Raw genomic sequence first — 23,547 nt, 5'->3', positions numbered from 1 at the left:
CCTCTAGAATTATGCTTCCTGAAACACATCCATTTTCCATACAAATGAATGAGTTTTCCACCATTGCCTTCTGGAGAAGCAGCACTGAGTCCTCAATGTTTAGATCTGGAGTCCCATTTTAAGTTGATTGATCCGGTAATGTGTGATATATTCTGTCCTTTTTGACCTCTTCTCTGTAGCCAGAGAAAAAGAAAATTAAATGATGGGAGGGAGATCTTTGTTGCATTCTTGATAACTACTTGGGTCTGAAATTTATTCAGAACAGATTTTCTGTGTTTTACAAATAAACTGTTCAGTGATGTGTATGTAATACACATCCTTCCCCCTTTCCCCTTTATCAGGCCCCCTACAGTTTAACTACGCAACAAATACTTCAGAGTACTTTGTGGACTGAGGTGAAAGTCAGGACTTCTGAGGTGAGGGATTCAAGGTGGATGCCAGCAGCATCCTCATGGGTCAGCAGCCTTTCAAGAGGGATGAACCAGGATACATTTCCTCTCCTCTCCCAAGTACAATTAGGAGCATGAGGAGGCTTCCTCTTGAAGACAGGATCCTTCTGGGTATCCTGCTGCATATATGGCAGCAACTCCACTTTCCTCAACAAAACTCGGAGCCAGGAACAGTTGTCTTGCAGAGATAAAATGTCTCTGTGCCTGGTGCATGGCACTGCAAATCTGCCAGCCTGCACCACAGGTTACTCACCCCTGTCTCTGGTTGTGTGACCCGTTGGGAGGAAGGCTGATACTTACACTTTAAGGCTAACAAATGGCCACCAAATCCGTCAAGCGTTTATACTAACTGCATGTACTGGTTAAGACGGAGAATCTCAGTGTCTGTTCTGCTCAGTTCCCATGTCTATCAGTCACTCACTGGCTCACCGGCTCTGAGCCTCTTTCCTTATCTGCAGAATGGCAAAGTAGTACCTAAAGCTGTTGAATGGCTTCATTAATAAAAGATTTTAAAGCACACTGAGATTCTTGGGTGGCAGATGTTGGATAAATTTGAAAGTAATATTCTTGCTTTACAGCTTTACTATCCACAAATCATTGATTAAACCCAGCAAAACACTGGAGTGTTTCTGACTGCTCTAGCCCCTGATTTAGATCATTTAAACTATAACATAAGTTACTAGAAAATAAATTACAAGCATATCACACTCAGCTAGAAGTTCTAGGCGTGCAACTCGGGCTGATCATTACGAGTTCGCTGATGTGCTGTACCAAATCAAGATCAATGACTGAAAACATTGTATCTCTCTGTTAGGGAAATACTTAGGAACTGAGCAAAGCGGGTTTCTGAGGGTTGCGTGTGCACACCTCCAAACATGGATCTGGAGGGGAAAATAAGGAAGCCCACAGTCATGAACAATTTATTCTGGTTTGAATGAATAAACAAAGGAGAGGGAGGCAGTGCAGTGCAAGGGGAGTCCTGGGGCTGGCTGGCTCCTTTTCCAAAGCTCCTTGTTGACCCCCTGAGCGATCTAGCATAAGTCACCTCACCGGTGGTGCCTGCTTTTCCCGGTGTGGCTGGGGATTTTTGCCGTGCAAATTGATAGGCAATAACTTACTGGAGAATGATACCGTGTTTATTAATTTATGGACTGCAAACTCTGGCAGCGCTTCCTCCCTCTCCAAGGATTAAGTGCAAATACTTAATATTCTTAATAAGTGCAATACGTTTGGACTCAGCCTGTTGTTGCAGGACATTTTAAATATACATACATACATACATATATATATATATATATATAAAAGTAGGTAAGGGCAGTACGGGGTTTTAATGAGCGCAGTCTGCCCTGCCTCTCGCAGCGCTCGGCCGGGGGGGCGCAGGGGGGTCGGCGTTACGGAAGCGCGGCGCTGTGGGACGGCAGAGGCTCGAGCACCGGCTGCACCCCCGCTCCCCCTCCCAGCCGCCCACGTCCCGCCAAGCTCGGGCCCCCGCGGCTCCCCCGGCCCGCGGAGCACAGCAGGTGCCCGTGGGAAGTGCTTTGCGAACAGTTTTGGGGGCCCGCGGTGTTTCCCGCTGCTGGAAGCGGAGCCACCGCCACCCGCAGGCCCACCCCCTCCTCGCACCGGGCGGGCTGCGCCGGGGCCGGGGCCCCAACCCCCCCGCCCGGCGGGGTGGGGGGCTGCGGGCGCGCGTGTAAGGCACCGGCGCATGAATGGCGGGGGCGGTGCCGCTCCCGGCTCCGCCTCCCCCCGGAGCCAGCCAGTCCCTCTGCGGAGAGATGTCGCCGCCCTCATTGGCTGGCCGGGGCCGGGACATTTGCATACGGCTCGCCCATTCGCGGATCCGCTGCCCCGGCCGCCCCGGCTGCGCTTTCACCTGCGCCGCCGAGTTGCTCGCACTTGGCGCGCCGGCCGCCAGCATCCCGCCCCCGGCTCCGCTCCGCGCCGCGCCACTCCGCGCCCCGCCGGACCCGCGCCGCACGGCCTTCTGGCATCTCCTCCGCGCCTGCTTACCTGCCTGGGAACACCTGGCATTGCCCTCCCCGGCCGCGCAGGGTTAATCGGCTTGAGCCCTCGGTCGCCTGGATCCCGTGGAAGGAGGATAACAACCCAGACCTCTCTCTCTCTGTGTGTGTGTGTGCGTGTGCCTAGCAGTTCTGCATTGCAACACTTGCTAGTGGAGAAGCAACAGAAACCCCCTGGAATTCGGATAAAACAAAACAAACAAAAAAAAAACCCAAAAATTTTACCTGGGGTCTCTGGCTTGTTTTTTCTTTTTCGTTTTCAATAGTCCCTCTCGGCCAAGTGGGAGACAGGGATCGCAGGCAGGGAAAAGTCCTCAAGGACCCCGTGATCCTGGAGGAACCTGACAAGTGCAAGCTGCGGGACCCTCCCGCTGACATGTGCGGCTCTCCTGCGCTCTCCTGGAGGCTCGGCGCGGCCGCGGGCTTCCTGGCACGGTAGATCCAGCCCTGGGAAACGGCGCGTCTTGTTCTCCTGTGTGCGGTTACCAACCTTCCCCCTCCCCTCCCCTCCCCGCTCTCCCGCACAGACACACGCTGTCTCTTTGCCTCTTGAACACGCCCGCACACCCCAGAGCCTGGGAAGCGGCTCTCCTTTCCGCTCGCATGGGTCCCCTGGCATCATGAACCTTTTCCTCTCTCCCTGGCTGGAATTCAGACCACCCGTCTGTAGGTGTCCTGTGCCTTGACCATGCACCTGAGAGTAGACCCCAGCATTTGCCCGGGACGCCGCCCCACCTGGACCCTGTGGATGTGCTCCCTCTTTTGGGGATGTATCGTCAGCTCTGTGTGGAGTTCCTCTAACGCGGCTTCTTCTGCCTCCTCTTCCTCGTCTGTATCTCAGGCTCAGTATGAGCATCACTTCCACGGCAGCAAGCACCACTCTGTGCCTATCTCTATCTACCGCTCCCCTGTCTCCCTCCGCGGAGGACACGGTGGGTTCCCGCTCTTCTTTCTTTCTAACCTTTTGCAGAGCAGCTGGAGCATCAAAGGGGGAACAGGGACGATGTCTGCGACTCCGGGGGAAGGGGTGGGGGGTCCTCCCGGCCCCTCATATTTCCGCTGTTAGCCCTCCTTTCCTCTCCGCCTCCCCTCGCAGGGCTGAGGACGGGCCGCTTCCAGACCCAACTTCCCCGGCCGGCGTGGTCCAGCGGGAGGGAGGATGGGGGCTGGCGGGGCCGGGCCGCTCCTTGCTGCGCGGCAGCGCCGAGCACCTCGGGGTACCCGCTCCCACCCCGCTGGGGCTGGGGGTCTCCGAGAGACGATCGCCGGCTCCCGGTCCCAGTGCGGTGGCGGCGGCTGGGGGGGGGGGCCTTGCAACTCTCCCCAGGGGCCCCGCTGCGGGAGGGTCGTCCGGGGGGCCTGGAGGGAGGCACCCTCTGCTCTCTCGCAGCCTTCCTGGGTGAAGTTGCCGGATGGCTCAGAGCGCAGAAAGGAAAAGGCGAGGTCTCCTTACCCCTGCTCCCGGCTCCCTGCTTAGTGCCTGGCAGTGGCTTCCCGGGAAACTCAGGGGCAGGAAATAATAGGGAGTGGGTTTCCACTCTGGCAGCGAGGGACAAGGGGCAGAGGGGGTCGGGGGGGGACCCGCCAGCATCCTGGCCCTGGAATGCTGAGCAATGCTCAGCAGCTGGACCAGCGTTGCCTTTTGCCCAGCTCTCCTGAGTCTGCCCCCACCCTGTGAGGAGTTGGTCCAGGCCTGGCTGACGTGGGGGCTCCCTCTCATCTCCGCCTTACCCTCTTCTCTGTCCTGTGGCCCTTAGTTTCTGCCTTCAGCCACATCAGCTGGGGCAAGCAGGCTGACAGGCCAGGGCCTGGCCCTTTCCATGCAGGGCTGCAGGTCAGGGTCAGGTCTGGCCAAGGTGTGAATGCCGCAGCAGCTCTGCTCTGCCACCTTTTAGGCAAAGGTAGTGATATACTGGAAGGGTGACTAAAGTCTCTGCCATTATACCCAGTTCTTCCCTTCTCCCTCACAGTTTACTTTTTATTTAGCTATTCCTGTTGGAAACCCTTTAGGGTAGGGACTGGCTGATTCCTCCTATCCCTCACTTGAGCACAGTAGGGAGTCTCTCGCACGGTCTTTGAGTATTGCTGCAAATAACAGGGCTCCTGCTGCTAATGATTAATAACCTATAACTGAGTTTCACATGGGTGATGCTTAACAGATGGTCTTGATGTCTGGTGTGGCACTGGTTCCCTTCCCGTGTGGGGCCTGAATGTTTTTCTCTTGGTTTTTGGGGTGGATGCGAACTTTGGGATAGAAGTGGGAGAGTGACAGGCTGACAGGATGCTGCCACTGGCATCTGCAGAACTGGCTGCGCACCTCCAGCTCCACTGTTTCTCCTAGCGCCATTTCAGTCCTGACTCCTGGCCTCTGCAGCGCAGTGCTGTTCTGCAGCACCCTGGGCTCCCCCTTGCCATGCTGCCAGAGCACTGGCAACCTGCCCTGCGGTGCTCCCAGCCACTCTCTTCCCGTGCCCTCCAGCAGCTCTGCCAAAGCACCTCCTGCTAGCACAGCCCTGCTCTGCTGGTGCTCAGTTGTGACCCGCAGCATCTGCCTCCTGGCTTTATTCCTCAGCCCATTGCGCTTCAGCTCAGAACTACAATACCGAGCTCCTTCTACAACCTACAGCCTTAATTGGAGGTCCATTCATCGCCGTGCCATTTGAACTCTTCAGACTGCTCTGCTGGTCATCCGAGCGCTTATCCATGACGCTCCAGGTTTCAGTATCCTTGTAGCCCTGACACAGCCCTGCCAGCACATTCTCCTAGCGCCTACTGCAGCCATGTCATGCGGCATTTCAACCAACTGTCCCAGGGCTCTCCCCTCCCTTCCTCTCTCCTTCCAGCCAGTTCTCTCTCTCATTTCTAACACCAGTTCTTCTTCTGGTCCTGGACAGATAAACTTCTGTAGCTGAGTGCTCCTATGGTGCAAGGGGATAGCAAAGTCTGGCTTATAGGTCACTTGCGAGGAAAACAGAGAAGGATGTCGCAAAATGTGATAGTGGTTAGCCTTGGTGTAAAAGGCAGGCAGTAGTCTGTGGGAGAGTCCACAGTCTGTTTCCCAGTCAAGAAATTATAGTTCTTTACTCCTTGATGACTTTTCCATCTGCCCTGAAAACCCGGCAAAGCCTCATTTAAGAGCCCTAAGCAAAAGCTGTTATCAACTTCAGTGAGAGATAGGCTTTTTTTTCTGTGTCCTCATTGCAGTAGGGAATCAAGGGAAATGGAGAGCTAGGGGAGCTCAGGCTGGTACGTAAGCCAGCCTGAGATTTTTTTTTTTTTCCTTTCCTGTGCCATGTAGCAAAGCTGGCATGGAAACCCCCTTTGGCCATGACTGAGGTGGAGGGGAGGGGGGAGAGAGGGAAAGGGACCACAAAGACAGCTGGTCTTGTAAACACACGAATGGTTTATTTTTGTGTTTTCTTTCGCTGTTGCATGACAAAGGCCCTTGGAATTTGGATCCATGACAGCGTTGAGGAGTCAGATCCCAGGGAGTCTATGCACTTCCTGTGTTTCCTGGGGTTTTGATTTGTTTCTTTGATAGAGGGAAATAAAAAATTCATTCTGACTCCTGCCCTACTTGGTGGCTACATTCATACTGGTTTGGGAAGAAATCAGGTCAGGATTCTGGCCACCCTGCTGTGTTCCCTCCCCGTCCCGCAGTGCTGACCACTGGGGCTCAGTCTTGTATTTAACCGTATTTTCCTTTTTTCTTCTACATCCCAGTGGATTTCGATCTGTTTGAAGAAGCAGATTAGTATCTAGCACAGAGGAAAATAAATGTCTTGCAAGCGGTGAACGGTTGTTTGGAGTCTGTGTTTAGTGCTCCTTTAAAATCAGTGGAAAACCTTCTTGTGGCTTAACTTGAACAGGATTGAGTGCAGACCTAGCAGTCGCTACTGTGCTGGTGTTATGAGAGTTAATTCTGAAGTCACGGAGCTGGTGCTTTCCAGTAGTTGAGCTGCAACCTGCAAATGTAAAACTTGGCACAGCGCATCTTCTCAAGGAGAAGAGTCTTTGTAGGAGGTTTACCTCCCTGTCAGCAGGGGAGTGAGCCTGGCCAGGCAGGGGACTTCAGCAAGTCAGGAGAAATTTTTTTGCCGTGTGAGGACCTTCCTAGACTGGCAGAATCTTTGTCCCCTGACAATAAGAAGGGAAAGGCACGATTCCTCTTTTTTTACACTAAGGGCTTGTGGGACAGAGGGAGGAAGAAAATCCAACTGTGGAACAAAGTTGGGGCTGTGTTTATGGGAAGGCCACATGTGCCGAGTCCTGCTGTCTCCCCTTATCTGTTTAGCACCCTGCTGGGTCAGCTGCTTCACCAGAGCCTGCAGCAGTGGCTTCGCAGCCCCTCTTTCCGTGTCCTCATCACCTCAGCTGATGAATAATGCATGCATCTGGTTGACAGATAAAATGAAGAGATTTGTGCATGTTTTGTCTTAGTGATGAATTAATTAATTTGGATTCTCCTTTTCTCCCCCAGCTGCTTTTTCTCTGGCCCTCCTTAATGTATGGGCAGCAGGGGTGCACAGAAGTGACATGTAATGCCTCGTGCAGATTGCCCCAGCTGTACAGGGGCAGCTATGGGAGCAATGGTGGGGTGTGGGGGCATTTCTCTTTCAATTTTCACTTTGTGGGGACTAGGCTTGCTCAGACTGTTGCGCAAGTCACAGCAAAAAGTGAAGGCTTGGCAGTGAGCAGTCACCAGATCTTGTAGGTGTAATTCTCAGGCCTTAGTTGATTGTTAGAAGTTTGGTCATTTGTATGAAGCATTTCCATCTCTTGTGTCTTTTTTAAAATTAGTAAATGAGAATGAATGCCTGGACAAGTCAAGAGGGTGTTTCTGTAAAATAGGCAGGTATTCTGCAAATGAATGTCAAAGCTTGCCACACACAGCTGTGACAGTGTGCCCTCTTTATAATGCATATCTCCTACTGCTTGCTGCTCCTCCATTGTGACCTATTCCTCATCTCAAGTGTCTTTGTTGTTGCAATCCTGCCTTTTCTATAAAATAGAAAACTAATTCCCAGTCCTTGGCACTGCCTGTTCCCCGGTACTGAGCAGGACCTTACCTGTTCCACTATCATCAGGAGATTACTTTGAGCAAAGGTTGGTAGCTTTAACAAAAGGGAAAAAATCATTCTGTACAGAGCAGTCAGTGATCCAGTAAAATTAACTTCATTCAGAGCTGAAATTAGGGTTGCAGTTAAGTTCTGCAAAGGTGAAAAGCTAGAAGTCTGTCTACTTTCTGTGGCTTGCTTCCCGTTTCTGTCAGCAGTGAAGCCTAATTTTTTTGCAAAGACCAGTGATTCTTTATGCCTGAATGTTTACATTCCCTTCCTCAGAGACATTAACAGTGACTAATATTTTTAAAGAAAGGTGAGATCTGCTTAAATTGTCTCAGACTGGCTATCCAGAAACCTAAGCATCCAAACTCGCTAGTTCCTTGTAGTCATAGCTGAGCTTTGCCCCACTGTCGCTGTAGCTCTTCTGAGAAAACACAGCATTTGGTGAACGCAGGAAAATTCTGGTATACGCAGAAGCTGTTTCCTCAAATCAAGGTTACTGTTTGACTTACTCTTTGCATAGTTTTATACGAAACAGTTTATGATCAGGTGCTTTGACTTCTCATTCTGCTGTCCTGTGGAGTGGACAGTATTAACTTATTAACTGTTTCTGACTTAGAACAGCTTTCCTTGATCTGCAGAATTGAAGCTTAAGTCTGTTCACCTGGTCGTTGATCCTTGGAGATCCTAGTGATCTTATGAGATCTGGAACATGAGAAACCTAATGTTATTGTTGAACTCTGTCATTCTGATTTAGTATATATCTCTGTGCCCTTTGAGACATTGCTCAGACCCGTGCTGCTGAAGGTACAGTCTCCTAAGATGTGTTCAAAAAAACCCCTCTTCTGATAGCTACTTTGTGCTTGCTCTGTATCGCGTAGCACATTTTGCAAAAGAGGGAATGCTAGTCCTGAGTCAGAATTAGATCAGAGCTTTCTTCCTCCTTACATTTCCTTTGCAATTTAGACTGGAGAGACGTTTCTTCTTCTCTTTATCGTTTCTGCTTTTGGGTAATATAGCCCTGACTTGTCAGGCAACTGCCACATTCTCCTGCAGAGGTGACTGCATTTCAAAGACAGATGAAGGATCCTGCTGTATGCTTTGTATAGGCATTGAAGTTGTAAAGAATATTGGGTTATGTGACACAAACTACGCAGTCAGAATGCTGCAGAATGAGAATGGTACTTTTTATAATACTTATACATTTTTAAAATGGAAGAATTTTTTTCTTGAAGATGCTAGCCACTTTTCCTTGTTGTTTTTTTTTTGTTTTTTTGTTTGTTTGTTTTTATTTATTTTTTTTTTAAAGTTTTTATTTCTCTTCTTTTACCGTGGCATGAAAATATGTGCTTGAACAATGTTACAATAGTCACTGGGTTATTACATACTGTACTGTTGGAAGCTCCAAATTCCTTACACAGTTCTCAGTAGAAGCAGGAAAAAGTACCTAGGTCATCTAAGGTGGGAATACTGACATGAGCAGGATAGTCTCCAGCTGGCAGTGGGGAAGTTCTGTGGTTCACCATACAGAAGGTAACTGAATAATGAGGTGGATCTTCTAAGTGCAAGGAACGGAAGTTTTATCTGGGAAGTACACAGGACAACCATTCTTCTGGTTTTTCCATTTCCGTGTGCTGTGCCTAGAGACCAGCTCTCTGTGTATGACAGTCCTGTGCTGGTTGGCAGACATTTTTTTGATTTTGCATTTCTGTTGTTCTGGTGGGCTTTGATGACTATGAAAGGTCACTTGCACTAGAGAGAAAAAAGTGATTTTCATGTCTTCTGTGTAACCTCTGCACACAAGACAACACGCTGTTGTCTGGTGCCTCACGTTACCTTTTTTTCTGACTTGTTTTCTTCATCTGTGAAATTAGGAGAAAACCATTGATCTCCTAGGTGAGGTGAGCAGTCCTGGTGCACCTGTGTACTTTGAGATCCCTGGCCGGGAACCATGGAAGAGTGTGAAATCCCAGTAGTCCTCTTGGGCTCTAGGTGTTGGAGCAACTTACAAGAGCAGCCTGCTTCCATCTCTCCTTGAAGGGCAAGCAAGACATCTTCAAATTCTAGATATAGATCCCCGTAGTGTTTTCCCTCATGGCTTTAAAGCCTGGACAGGGTCTAGTGCCAAATGCCAGCACTGGTGTTTCTGAAGGAGCTCAAGAGCATTTTGGCTGAAGGTGCTGGCTGTGCCAAATTCCAGGCAGCCGCTGGAGTCAGGGCCCTGCAATGCACGATGGCTCCCTTGCCACTGTTGCAAATTACTTCTCTTGCGCTCTGTGTGCGTGTGTGTTGGTTTTGCACATTAGAACATAACTACTTCTACCCCTGAGTGACTTTCCCCCAAACTATGAATTTAAAGTACTTCCGACACTGTCTTTTAGAATTTGAATATAATTATATGCTTTAGGTGTAAACTGTGGTTTTGCTACATAAGAAAGTAATGGAAATGATCTGCCTGTTCCTGTAGTTTACAGATTATGCGCTTTAGATCTGGGGATGTATATTTAGGCTGCTTGTCCGTATGGTGTATTAAAATGAAAATTGAGTTGATGTGAGCTATAGTGGTTGCCAAGCATGAATAGCAGGCTGATAAAGGACATAACTAAATTGATCCAGTGCTAAGGTTTACTTTATCGTCTCTTAGTTTTGCACCTTTCATCGCTTCACATTCTTGATGATGGAGAACAGGAAAGTATTTCACAGTCTATAGAGGGACAGGGTGAATGAATCAGAAAGATGTAAGATGTTGCTAAAAAAAGACCCTTTGCTTATTCTGTGAATACCACATGGTAAAAAATCAGGGAAGACCTTGTTTTCTGGAGGGCTCAGCAAAAGAGTACCATCAGGCTGACTCACCTGTTTAGTCAACAGGCCAGGCTCTGTTTAATAACTACAGTGTAAATCCATCTCCATGCTATCCTTGGAAGATGATTTTGAATTTAGAACAAATTCAGCATGTCTACATGGAGCAGATCAAACTACTGGGAGCAGAGAGGAGGTGAAGTTTGTTTTTTTCAACAGTTTGATCTTTAACTTCATGCTGGATGACATCAACTGATTGTCTGGACACATTTGGTGAACCTTGTGGTTCCTTGCCTCATCTGCTGCGCTGCCCAGCTAGAGTTTTCATGACTCCCTGTCGCAGCTGGGTCCTGCAGTTACAGCAGCCTGTTGCTCCTGCTCCAGCTGATTTGCTTCATGACCCCAGCCAGTGGAGACGTTACTGGGCTGATGCCTGGAAGTGTTTCTATCTAGTTGGTTCTGAAGGTTTGGTGTTTCAGCTACCAGATGTTTCAGTGCACAAATGTCCTCCACTGCTGGTGGAGGCTTCAAACCATAGCATAAGGGCAAAGCAGCAGAGTACGGAAATCTCCCAGATAGTGTTGGGAAGGCAGTTATGGGGTGGTTAACTGTTATGGGATATACAACTGTTTATCGAGCACACTGCTCATTAACAGGATTTCTCCTTATCTCTCCTACTGGAAAGAAATAAATGTGGCTTCAGAGAAGCCAAGTCTACCAGTGTTTTTATTAAAATTGAAAACTTTCAGCACTTCTCATTTTGTCAAACAGGAAAACGGGCTTCTTAAGCATGTATGTGTGCTAGCAAATGTTGCAAGATGGTTTGAGATCTGCCTGCCTTCTGCAGGGCAAGTGAACATGTTTGACTAAAACAGGAATTGGCCAGAAATTGTTGAAGAAATGCAAGTGTTTTCAAAGAAAATAATAGAATAAAAAGGCCTGATTCATTTTGATTCAGTCAGTACGCTGCCTGGACTATACATAGAAAATGGGTTCTGCCAAGGTCTCCACTTGACTGTCTGCTCTGGAAATATTCTCACTGTCTGGCTGAACACTCAGGAATCCCTGTGTTTGTTGGATTAAAACCTCTGAGTTTCTAGTACATCATCTTTTGCAACTTCCCTAAGTTATGGTGATCATCTGAGACAGTTTCACTCCAAAGACTGTTGGAGCTTGTAGTTATATAGACACGTTTTTCTGACCTACAAGCACCTGTGGGTCTTTTAGTAGCTGGTGGAAACAGTAGGTAAAAACCTGACATTTTCCTTTTTCCTTTGTTTATTCTTACTGCTTTACTTGTCTAATGGTAGCCCATCTTAGCTTTTCTCACATTCTGATTATGCTACTGATAATTATGATCACAGAATCATAGAATAGTTAGGGTTGGAAGGGACCTTTAAAAGTCATCTAGTCCAACCCCCCTGCAAGGAGCAGGGACATCTCCGACTAGATCAGGTTGCTCAGAGCAACCTGAGCATCAGAGCATGATGTCCTGGGCTTTCACAGAAGAGTTTGTCATTCATTGATGTCCACTGAGTGCAGAGTTTAGGAATGCTCGTTGCCTGGATGGGAGCTAGAGAAATCTGGAGTTTATGAGGCCTACATCTGCTTCCATAACCTCTCTGTAGGATTTCAGGAGGACCCCCTGCTCCCCCAATCTAATATTTTCTTTGTGGTTAAGTAATGCATGCTGAAGCTATTCCAAGTTTCCCTGATCTTGCTTCTCTGTCTGCAGTCCAGCATATTTCCATCAGTGTAGGTTTGCAAGGTACTGATGGCTTTCAGTGCCTTTTCACTTTTTATTATCTCACCACAGAGTCTGCTCTCCTTCCTGTGCTCTCATGTATTCAGAGGCAGTTCATTAGAGGCAAGGAAAAGGCAAAGAAATTAATTTTCCTTGAGAAATATATTCAGTGCCTTATACAGGCTTGAAGAAGAGAAACAGAGCAGAGAATTCTGACTATCTTATTTTCAAAGTTTTTTTTTTTTTCTCTATGGAGAATCTGGAGGAAAAAAAAGTCTGTTCCCTGCAAGCATCCCTTTACCTGGTGATTTGCTTTTCTGACACTAGGCACTACGAGCACGCCAGGCTTGCAGTAGCCTGGAGCAGAGTAAGGTGATGGGGGTGCCTGTCCTCCAGAATTTATGTGTATTGGCTTAGGAAAAAAAGAATGTATCTTGTAACTGAAGATCGGGGAGGCGAATTCTGCCCAGATGAACACCAGTAGTGTATATCTACGCTTATTTCATTTCAGGAAATTGTTACTCCAGACAGGTTGGTTTCTACTTAGCAAGCCATAGACTCAGACTACTTTTCCTGGCCCAGTTGTTAGGAAAATACACATGGCAAACTCATGGCAACATGCCATACTCATGGCAAAATGAGCAGCCTCCTCTACTGGACTAATGGATACTTGAGACCTGATTTACTGAAATGGTGAAAACCTGAGTCTTTGGTGCATTCCTCAGTGGGAACTTTTGCTATTGATGTCAGTGATGCCATATCCCACTTGACAATGGGCAACGCTGAAGAGTTTTCTCCTCAGCAGCAGCATTAAGGAGAACCGAGGACAAGAACCCCCAAACTTTTTCCCTCGCTCTGCCACTGGCTTACCTTGACATACTGGATGGTGAATTTTAGGGGCACATCATACAGTGCCAGGTTTTTCAGTTTCCCTATGCTGTAGTGCAGAAATGTCATGAGTATTTAAAATCTCTTTAGATCCTGACATAACCCGTCTGAAAGAAAAGCACTGTATTATTATTGTTTTTCTTCCAACATACTGGAAATATGTTTTCAAACTTCAGCCAGGATCTTTGGTCCTTTGAATTTAGGGACCATCACAGTGCTATGCCTCCTGGTACTGTCTTTGAACGAAGCCCAGGGAATTCATGCCTGTAATGGCCTGAGAAGGATTGGTGCCTTTTTATGCAGCCAGTTCTGCAGAGACATATCGATCCTCATCCCAAGAAAACAGTGTCAGAAAAATGGGGAATGCCTGGACTGGTGGTTAAATGCAGTGTTTTGTTTCAGTCATTTCTTTCTGAGAGCGAATGATTCTCTGCTGCTGGTGACGGTTTCATTTACTGCTTCAAGGAGCATTGCGGACATGCATTTCTCTTCACTGGTTCCAGAAATCTGGGAGGATTTTTCACACCAGTGACCCAAAAAGCTGGCCACATCACCCCAGCCTCTGCTTTCAGTGTCCCTGTTCACTGTCTTCTGCTTCTGTCACAAGTTAGATCTTGTCTACAACTGTTCAATCAATTCATTTCACCAAAAATTGTGATAAAAATTATCAAGGTGATTTCAGCTAACGAGGGAAAGAAGAGTGGAGGCAGAGAAGAGGAGGAAGATGGAAATTAAGCTGAAGTGTAAATCAGGCCAGGGTACAATTCCTGTTATTTTTTTCTCTTTGATCAAAAATAAAGAAGCAAGGATTATCAGAAGAACCATTAAAGATCCAAGTAGTTTTCAACAAAAAACACAGACAATTTGAAGCTGGAGGAAAAAATACAGTAAAGAAACAGGAAAAGAAGGAGCAATATCAGAGCTCAGCAGCAGGGCTGCCCTGTTGGCTCCTCTTGATCTGAGCTGAGGAGGTTCAGGGTTCTCTGCAGATGGCTGTAGGGTCTGCGACTTGCCCGCCAGAGCCCCTTGCTGCTGATGTTCAATTTACAGTGGTCTTTTAGCTGTGCACTTTTTTGATCTTGGACCTAGACTTCAAAATATTCCATATGTTTTTACCAATCCAGTTACTGGGATGATTGAAACACCCATTTAGCTTATTAACTTTTTTTACCATTGCCTGTGTTCTTGGAAGTCTTATTGCAAGTATGTAGAACAAGACATTAATACCTTATTACCTACCAGTCTAAAGAGTCAAGGCACTGTTAAAAAAAAAAAAATATTTTCCATGAAGACAGAAAGGGATTCTGCTGCTGCTCAGCATGGGAAGAGCTATGCAATGCTTTATTTGTATTACTAAGAAGGTCACTGGGACAGGTGAAGGTAAAGGCTGGGCTGTGCTGCAGTCTGCAGTGGTGCCTCCGGGTGTGCGCTTGCCCTGCCTGAGCTCCCCTGGGACACAACAGGAGACAAAGAGGAGCAGTTTGTTCAAATGCAATGTCTGAATAGTGGGCATTTTTTTGTCAGGGCACCCCTGCATGTTTACATAGGGATATGTGTAGTATTTCTCCTCAGGCAAGCTTGCTTCTCTTCGGAAGCAGTATCTGGGTTTTAGGTTTTTGCTGAGGTTTAGGATTATGTGTAATTTATGTCCATAGGGAAGCTGAGTTCAGCTTCAAGAAAGGGCTAGAGGCTGTGTGTGGAGACTATTTCCCTCTGAATACTGAGTAAAAACAAAGCAGCTGTATCTGCCAGAGCTCTGTGTTTCTTCTTTTATCCCATTTCACAGCCTGAGCAACCATCCTGCAGCAACCCTTCTGTAACGTTTCTGGGTTCCTGGATTCAAGGGCACCTTCTAGAGAGGATGATTCAGTCTCTGGCCTTCATGTAGCTGAACTCGACCGTGTTTGCAGAAGTCCTACTTAGTCAAGAAGTTTAAAATACAGCAACAGAGTCGCTGAAGCTATATGACAAGGCAACATCATTTTATGGTGCAGTGCTAATGGTTTCTAATTATTTATAAAATAAATTATTTCTAAATAAAATAATTATAAAATTAAATAATTATTATTACTTATGTGATGCTCAAGCACAAAAAAAAAAACCCCAAAATACAGTGGATGGCTATTGTAAAAGATGAGATTTCTGTTATCTTTGCTGTTTACATCATCCTTGCTCTGCATTTCTCTGAATGGATCACAGAAAAACAGTGCAGTCATTCCAAAAGAATTTGGGGGAAAGTTTTAGGATCCTGCCATGCAAACCTAGGCTCTGTAAATTCATGGACAAGACTGTACGGTTAGAAAATCATTTGGAGTCTTATAGTCTACAGTCTTGTAGGCTGCAGTCTTACAGCAGCAAAGATTCAGGAACTAAAAAAGGTTTTTGGTTCAAATTACAGTTGAGTCATGGATTCTGTCAGTAATCTCTGAGGACAAGGCTTGAAATGTATGAGTGAATGTAGAAATTCACTGATAAAGAAATCCTGCATTAGAGTTGAGGTAAGCAAGGAACTAAACTGTCCCAAAATGCTGAGCTGCAGATAAACTCACAGTGCAATCAATGATATGTCAGGACCAATTTTGGTTAGATGTTGATACTCAATTAGAAGAGACACATCCAACCTGAAGGAAAAAATTAATCACAGAGGATGATAAGAATTTCCATACACATTGGTCCATCTGGTCTGGTATTCTGTCTCTGGCTGTGGCCAGTGCCAGATGCTGCAGACGGACGCAAATAACCTCTTTGATATGTTTAATTTTATATCCCAAGGGAGGGCTGTGGGTTTTTTTCCTTGACCTCACAAATGGTGATCACCTTATACTCTAAAGAACTGAGAAGGAGACTCATTGCAATTTTATCCTGGTTATAATAATTTCACATGCCATTCTTTATTACTAAGTCTGTTTCTTACACTAACTTTTTGCTTAGCTATTTTTACATTGCTATCTTAAAGCATTTTATGTAGCTTCTTAGAGCATCACAACACTGACAGAGGGTAACCAACTAGTTTTTGTATTTCTTGTTCTAAGATGAGAAAATGGGACATGGAGAGGGAAAGCAGTTTGCTGAGTCAGAAGCTGTCGCCACATTTAAACACCCCGAGTTCTGCTGAAGTCCCTGGAGTTACTGCTCTCTGCCACTTCACTCCAGGCCGTCAGGGTGCCTCATCAATAGGCGTCAGAGGTTAATCGAGTTTAGGCTATCTGAATGCGGCTGTGCACAGAGTTAAACCTGAAAGTACAACCTGGCACTGGTGGTGTCTGGTCCACTGCACCTTTCACTTTGCTTTTACTTAGTGGCATAGCTGTGTTTTTGTCTAGGATTTTCTCACAGAAATATGTGGACAGGGGAAGGGGGCACATGCATAGTTAGTCTGCCACTACCAAGAAGTGTTGACTGTTGTGATCAATCCATTCATGTACCTTGAGTCTAGTGTGTCTCAAATAGTTACGACTTACTGTTTTGTTGATACAGTGCATGTGCATCGAGTCTTCAGGGAATATTTGGCTCACTGCACATGTATTATAGCATTGACTTGTGCATAAGCACTGGAAAACTGGATGTCCAGAATTGCCAGACACATGCACACAACCCTCCAGCTCAGATGGAATTTCCAGGTAGAAGAATAAGAGGTATTTGGAGAGATAAGTGCATATGGCAACCATACCTATTTCTCTTCCTAGTAGTAACCCACATCAGGGGCTTCTGAGGACCAGAAATATGATGTGTGAGAGAGAGAGAGACAGACTGCATTACTTTGCGGAAAAACTGGATTTGTGTGCGTTTATGTGTGGTAAAAACAACTTCAGCCATGATAAATGCTGTCAGAAATATTTCCTCTTCTGCCTTTAAACTGTATAGACATTAGGCCTGTTGTGTCCACTTTTGAACAGCAGCTGCCACAGTTTTTCAGTTACAGTCTATAGTGCATAGAAGTAAGTCCTTTCTGTTCAGTGTTTTCATCTAAACTCATGTAAGTCTCCCAAAGAGCAGCTTTCAGATAAGACTGTTCCACAGGGAAAGAGGCAGAGTGGTCTAAGCAAGAAATGCGGAAGCCGCAACTTCTGAATCTGGGTCCTGTTTTGACCTTGGCTTCTGCTATAGCTGTAGACAAATCAGAACTTCACCTCTGGATGCTCTAAACTCCCAGGTGGTAAAGGGGAGTTGAAATACTGCCTTATTTCCTACAGGCTTGGGAGGCGTAACCAGCCTGATCTTACTTTTGCCGTTACAAACCAGATGTGTCATGAAGACAGAGTCTGGTGTGCTGGCGTCGTGCTCCCAGCTGGCTAGAGGTCACGTCAGTTCGCTTGTGGTTCAGTCTGTACCTGCATATCTAAAGAAGTAGCTCTGACCTACGGATCTCAGTTTCAGCCTCGGCTGTCGTAGTGTGCAGAGCATTCATGGACGTTGTGCCAACCCCGAAGAAAATCTATTGATCTCTTGTATTTGTCTAGCAGTTGGCAGACTCAGTGGCAGAAAAGGGATGCCAGGGAAACTGTGGCCTGGACACAAAGGACTTCCCTATGTTGGTGTGACCTATGATGCAGAGTAGGTTACAGAGAATGAAGAGCTGTCCCATATAGTTTATTCAAGATTTATTTTTTTTCCCTCTATGATATGGGACAAAATATCAAATTTTTGAAAATGTTGAGCTGGCTATTCCAAGGAATTCAGAGTGAGTCAATCCAAGTATCTTCTTTCAGCAGCTGCTGCTCAAGGGAGATAGATCATATCTTTATGTAAAACATCCAAGCACCTAATGCAAAGTAACAATAATACAACCTTTTCTCTGTGCATGAAGACACCCATTGTATACACTCACTTGTAACTTAACACCATAAGCAGGACCTTCAACAGAAAACCATTAAACTTTTATGGGAAAAAAATAACATAATTAAAGGATGTTTTCCCAAAAGTAATTCATTTCCTAAAATGCCTGTAGCCCTGAGACTACTTCTACAACAACCTTGCTGAATTCATCACCAGAAACAAAAATCGTTCAATGAAACCAAGTCACAGATGCCCTGGTTTCTCTAGTCACCGTAGTAAAAAGTCACTCAATAAAACCATCCACAGCTTTGAATTTAACACATGCGTGGTCCAGAACATGGACCAATGCTGCAGTCATCCAGTGCTGCAAAGGCTCTCATGGAACCAAAGCTACTGGGACCAGAAACCTGCTGTGTACCGTGGTGAACTCACACAAACACTCAGTAAATAGAAAGATCCAGTTAACAGTGGGAGAACATTTTTCACAAATAACTGCTTTAACCTATCAGCCCTGATCCTCAAGGGACTCCTTCAAAACAGTTTCAAAGGAAGATCTTAGAAGCTAAAATTTGTAACTGGTAGACTCTAAAAATCAAGGGCTCAGTATAGCAATATTGATTTATAGTATGTTGTATTTTTTCTTACATCCTGCTGCCTGTGAACTCCTTCACATCCTACAGGCAATAATTAGTTCTCTCTCTGTCCTGCTGAGGGAGAGAGAATATTACCTCTCGTTTTGCTAGTACCACACCCCATGGATCTACACGTAGCAGTAGTCTTTCCCCTCAAATTGACTAATTTATTAGATAACAATGTTAAATTCAGAGCTATTAGTCTAAACCTGCATGTAGCTTTGAAAGCTGCTCTTACACTTTTAGATCTGAATAAGGTTTATGTTTCTTATGTTTTGCATTTTATTCCTCTGTACCAGTTGGTCTACTAAAGGCAAATCTTGCTTATTTGTATCATTTGATCTTCATGGGTATAACAACATCATTACAAGAGTTTCAATCTTTGACGTTTTTAACTTCATTAAGTATTTATTTATTAAGCTTTCTAAACAAAATATGTTTTTAATGAAACTTGAAGCCTTATTGTTAAATGCCTAAACTTGTTTACAACCAAATTTAGAACAATTCCTATAAATAGTTTACTTCTGATGAATTACCCTTCAGTGGAAAATTTTCAACCAATGCTAGTCATAAAAAGAGTTGGACACAAATGCAAACAAAAATGCACATCTACACCATTAGAACCATTCTGAAAGCCCGGATTACATGAGCATTAATCCATTTAGAAGGCTCCTAAAATAGTTGCTATTATTTCTCCCTTACTTGATACAGCATGGCTTGAACAGCAAGAGGAATGAGAAATATTTGTAGATATTAGCTGTAGGTGATTGGAGCTCTGGAAGCTAATATTCTAAACCATGCTATCTTCCCAAGTTTTAGGCTTAAAACTGGATGTTTGTTGTATTATGACTCTGTAGTTGGGATTTTAATTGAAGAGGAGTTTTTAAGCTGAAATTTATATCAGTGGGATTCTGAGAAAAAGCATTCAAAGACGATGGAGCAGTGTCATACATCAGTAATAAGATCGTGGTATTCTTTTAACTGCTGCTATGGAATGAACCCGGTCTTGTAGTTTTTTCCAAACCAGGCTGTGGTTGTGGACTTCATAAAGTATCATTGATTCTGTTATGAATATATTTCATTGTGAACTTCTGCAGCAAGACATGCCAGTCTGTAACCTGCTACTGGAGCAAGCCTGAACCATGGCTCGATCCCACCTTCACTTCTAGGTGCCATACCATGTTTTTTGGTGTTTAAAGCTACATAAATTTAAAGCACAAACAATTCACTGTTTAGGCAATACGCTGTTTAGGATAAACAATATAATATGTTAATACAGTACATTACAATACCTTGTTCAGGCACATACAATTCAGGCACATTTGCATAAATGAATAATCCTTGCATGTCTCTACACGTTATGGATTTGTATACCTAAAGCAGATATTTTAAAATTTGTTTCTCAGTGGCAGTTATCAAATGGAATATATAATTTTGACAAGATTACAGATGTCTGGGGCAACATTTAGTCTTCATTTTGCAAGATTTCTGTATATGTCTTTCTTACCAAACTGTTTTTTCCTAACATCGTTGATACGTAGCTGTGTGTTTGTGAATCTGTCAGAGAGCAGGGTCTGAGAATCTGTTTCTAGAACTTCTGTTTTCTGGTTTTATAATGTTAGCTAAATTATGCAAACTATTTACTGCGGTTTCCTCCTATGTATGGGAATTATGATAGTGACACAGCTTTGTAAAGCATTTTGAGATATATAGTAGATTTTGATTATATAAAAGTCAAGTATTATTTTAAGTGTACACATAGAAAGAATTATGTCTGACTGCACATACATTAGATTTAGAATGGAGTCCTTGATTTTACTGTTAATTTACCTGTCCTAAAATAATGTATGCTAGAAACAATCCTTTGAATTGTGTGGTTGTTGGACTAGGTACTTGGGGATATTTTTTAAAAGGATATTCAATAACACCATGATCTTATCCAGTTTCACATTTAATCTATATTGAGCTGCCTAGATGTTATTCATATTCTTCTACCACCAGCAAGTCAAGGTCTTGGGGAGACAGACTCGATGCATTCTGTTTATCCCTGATAGTTCATCATCTAAGATAAGCCAGGGTTGTCTGCAAACTGCAGTCTCATCAGGCAGGCTCAGATAGCATCTCACTTGACTTTTTTACTGATTCCATTAACACAACTGTCCTGGAGATTTGGGATGCTCAGCTTTACCATGCTGGCAAGAGGAAATTATTAACCAGGGATTCAGATTTAGCCATCATTGGCTCCATTAAACATGACAACCCTGTTGGTTGTTGCACTGAACCTCTATAAGGCTGTGCTCCCACAGGGCCTTTAAATGAGAGAGAGAGGAGGGATCAGAGTGCGGTGGCTTTTGTGACAGCTGTGCACCGTTACATTAAACTTTAAAAAGACCTTAATATGTGTTTCAAGAAAGGTTCTACTTTGTCCCTTTTTGTTGTTGTTGATTTCCTATACAGGTATTCACTAGCACTGGCATTTTAGAGGTAAAATGCAAGCAAAATCCCTAATTCTTATTCCTTGGGCCTACTTCCTACAGCTTAAATAGCTCTGGGGAGAGACGCAGCAGTTACCCCCGATTGCGTGCGTGCAGCAGCAGCGGTTGTACGCCTGTGGTCAGGACCACTTAGCATTCTGTGTCTCTTCCTGAAGAGTGTGCCCCAGTAAAGCAGTCCATTCATAGTGTCCTTAAGCTGTATAGTTCCTAATTTGTACATGAAATTGTGGGCATGGGGATAGCTGCCCCCTACAAATGCTGGTTGGTACATTTGTAGATAGGTAGGTTGGTAGGCTGTGGAAAATTCAGTCGCTGTTGTGTCCACATTGAAAAGGAATGAATGCCAGCCTCCTTTCAGTGCTTGCATTTGCAAAGAAGAGAAGAGAGGGAAAAGAGCACAGGAACGAGTGGGTTAGCAGCCTGTGTTTCTAAGAGCTGGGCTGGAAGGTATTTTTCAACTTACCCTTTCAATATAGAGGTTTTGATGCTTTTTCTGTTTCACACGGTTCAAAATAGATTTATTTTTCATGATCTAAGAGCTTTTACTACAGTTATTACCATTTTGATAACAGTTCCAATAATATTTTTGATAAAAGAATTAGCATTTCATGTTGCAAAATGTTGCAAAAATGAAAAACATTGAAAAGTAAAATGTTGCAGTTTTTAAAAGGCTATTTTTAATTTTAAGAAGTCTTTAGTTTGAAAACATTAAAGCAAGTGTATTATCTAAGAGAATCAGTGCCAGAACACAGCCAAAGGAAGCAGAGACTGAGAAGGGAGGAGGGACAGGGTGGTCCTTCAAATCTAAGCATGAGGAACCTCCCTTGGATGGGAAAAATGCTTATCCTAGAGAAGCATGTCTCTAGGTGACGGTCAGTGGCATTTACAGGTGTGAGAGGAACAAGAAGGCATTAAGTGGGTTGAGTTGAATTGCCTTATGTTTATTCCTGACATGTAATACGGAAGCATTTTAATCCTTTGCACAGCATGTCTCCTTATTAAACTTTCCCAACCCAGCAGAAATCCCCAAAGGCTGTTGACTGCAGTCCACTCTGCTTTTAGAAATAACCACATCCGTGCCAGAGATTTTCAGCGGAGTCCAATCCTTTGAATTATTTCTCTTGCTATATTACACAGCTGAGAATTCCCAAAGTTTCTCCAGTCTGGTTAGTAAGTGTCTGCCAGTGCTGGGGAGAGATTATGAGGCCACATACTGCGTCTAATGGACCAAACTTGGAAGGCTGCACTCCACAGTGGAGGACAATGCATAGGTTCTGCCTATGCTGTATGGCTTGTGTTGGGATCAGAGGAGGACATCATTGCTGCTGTTCTTCATTTTCCTTTCCAGGCTGCAAACCGCAACCTTTCAGAGCATGGAAATTGTCTTTTTAACTGGCTTCTGCAATTAGGAGAGAGAGCGCGGTACAAAAAGTTGTATAAGGTACCTTCACAGATACCCAGCGCTGTCTGTTTCTCAGCTGTTATATGTGTAAGTACCATAGGATTTTTCTCATCATCTAACAACCAGGCAAAGTACCACTTGACTCTAGTTTCCTCTAAATCCGGTTTTTGGATGCTTCTCTCTGAGCAAGGAGCTAGGAATTGGCCTCAAAGAGGATGATGTTGATGCAATAGTTAATGAAGAAAAGTTCTGATGTTTCCCAAGGTTAAATAAGGTGTTCAAGATCATAGAATCATAGAATGGTTAGAGTTGGAAGGGACCTTCAAAGGTCATCTAGTCCAACCCCCCTGCAAGGAACAGGAACATCCCTGACTAGATCAGGTTGCTCAGAGCCTCATCCAGCCTGGCCTTGAACGTTTCCAGGGATGGGGCATCCACCACCTCTCTGGGCAACCTGTTCCAGTGTTCTATAACTCGCATTGTAAAAAATTTTTTCCTAATTTCCAGTCTAAATCTACCCCCCTCTATTTTAAAACCATTACCCCTTGTCCTATTGCAACAGGCCCTACTAAACAGCCTTTCCCCATCTTTCTTGTAGGCCCCGGAGCCTCCTCTTCTCCAGGCTGAACAGCCCCAACTCTCTCAGCCTGTCCTCATAAGAGAGGTGCTCCAGCCCTCTTATCATCTTCGTGGCCCTCCTCTGGACCTTCTCCAACTGGTCCATGTCCTTCTTATGTTGGGGGCTCCAGAATTGGACACAGTACTCCAGGTGGGGTCTCACCAGGGCAGAGTAGAGGGGGAGAATCACCTCCCTCGACCTGCTGGCCACGCTTCTTTTGATGCAGCCCAGGATGCGGTTGGCCTTCTGGGCTGCAAGAGCACATTGCCTGCTCATGTTGAGCTTCTCATCCACCAGCACTCCCAAGTCCTTCTCCTCAGGGCTGTTCTCCATCCATTCTCTGCCCAGCCTGTATTTGCGCCTGGGATTGCCATGACCCAGGTGCAGGACCTTGCACTTGGCCTGGTTGAACTTCATGAGGTTGGCACGGGCCCACCTCTCCAGCCTGTCAAGGTCCCTCTGGATGGCATCCCTCCCTTCTAGCGTGTCGACGGCACCACACAACTTGGTGTCATCAGCGAACTTGCTGAGGGTGCACTCTATCCCACTGTCCATGTCGCCGACAAAGATGTTGAACAGGGCCGGGCCCAGCACAGACCCCTGAGGGACGCCACTCGTGACCGGTCTCCACCTGGACATCGAGCCGTTGACCA

The 23,547-nt window shown here is 45.4% G+C and overlaps 1 protein-coding gene across 2 annotated transcripts in view; it reads left to right on the top strand.

The window, feature by feature from the left end:
- NRXN3 (neurexin 3) overlaps positions 1–23,547 on the top strand; it is a 1,051,320-nt gene that overhangs the window by 664,259 nt on the left and 363,514 nt on the right. Inside the window, exon 1 of one of the 2 annotated variants that reach the window (XM_086748181.1) lies at positions 2,366–3,405. The exons of the other annotated variant lie outside the window; for it this stretch is intronic. Within the exon in view, the coding sequence (XP_086604307.1) occupies positions 3,162–3,405 (244 nt within the window). The 5' untranslated portion in view covers positions 2,366–3,161. Of the gene's footprint in view, positions 1–2,365; positions 3,406–23,547 lie in introns of those variants that run through there. 2 annotated transcript variants of the gene reach the window in all.

The sequence above is a fragment of the Chlamydotis macqueenii genome, chromosome 5 (genome assembly GCF_036417535.1).
Source record: "Chlamydotis macqueenii isolate bChlMac1 chromosome 5, bChlMac1.mat, whole genome shotgun sequence".
In the NCBI taxonomy this organism is placed as follows: Eukaryota; Metazoa; Chordata; class Aves; order Otidiformes; family Otididae; genus Chlamydotis; species Chlamydotis macqueenii.
Note: the sequence above shows the minus strand (reverse complement) of the source record. Positions and strands in the feature narration are given on the sequence as shown.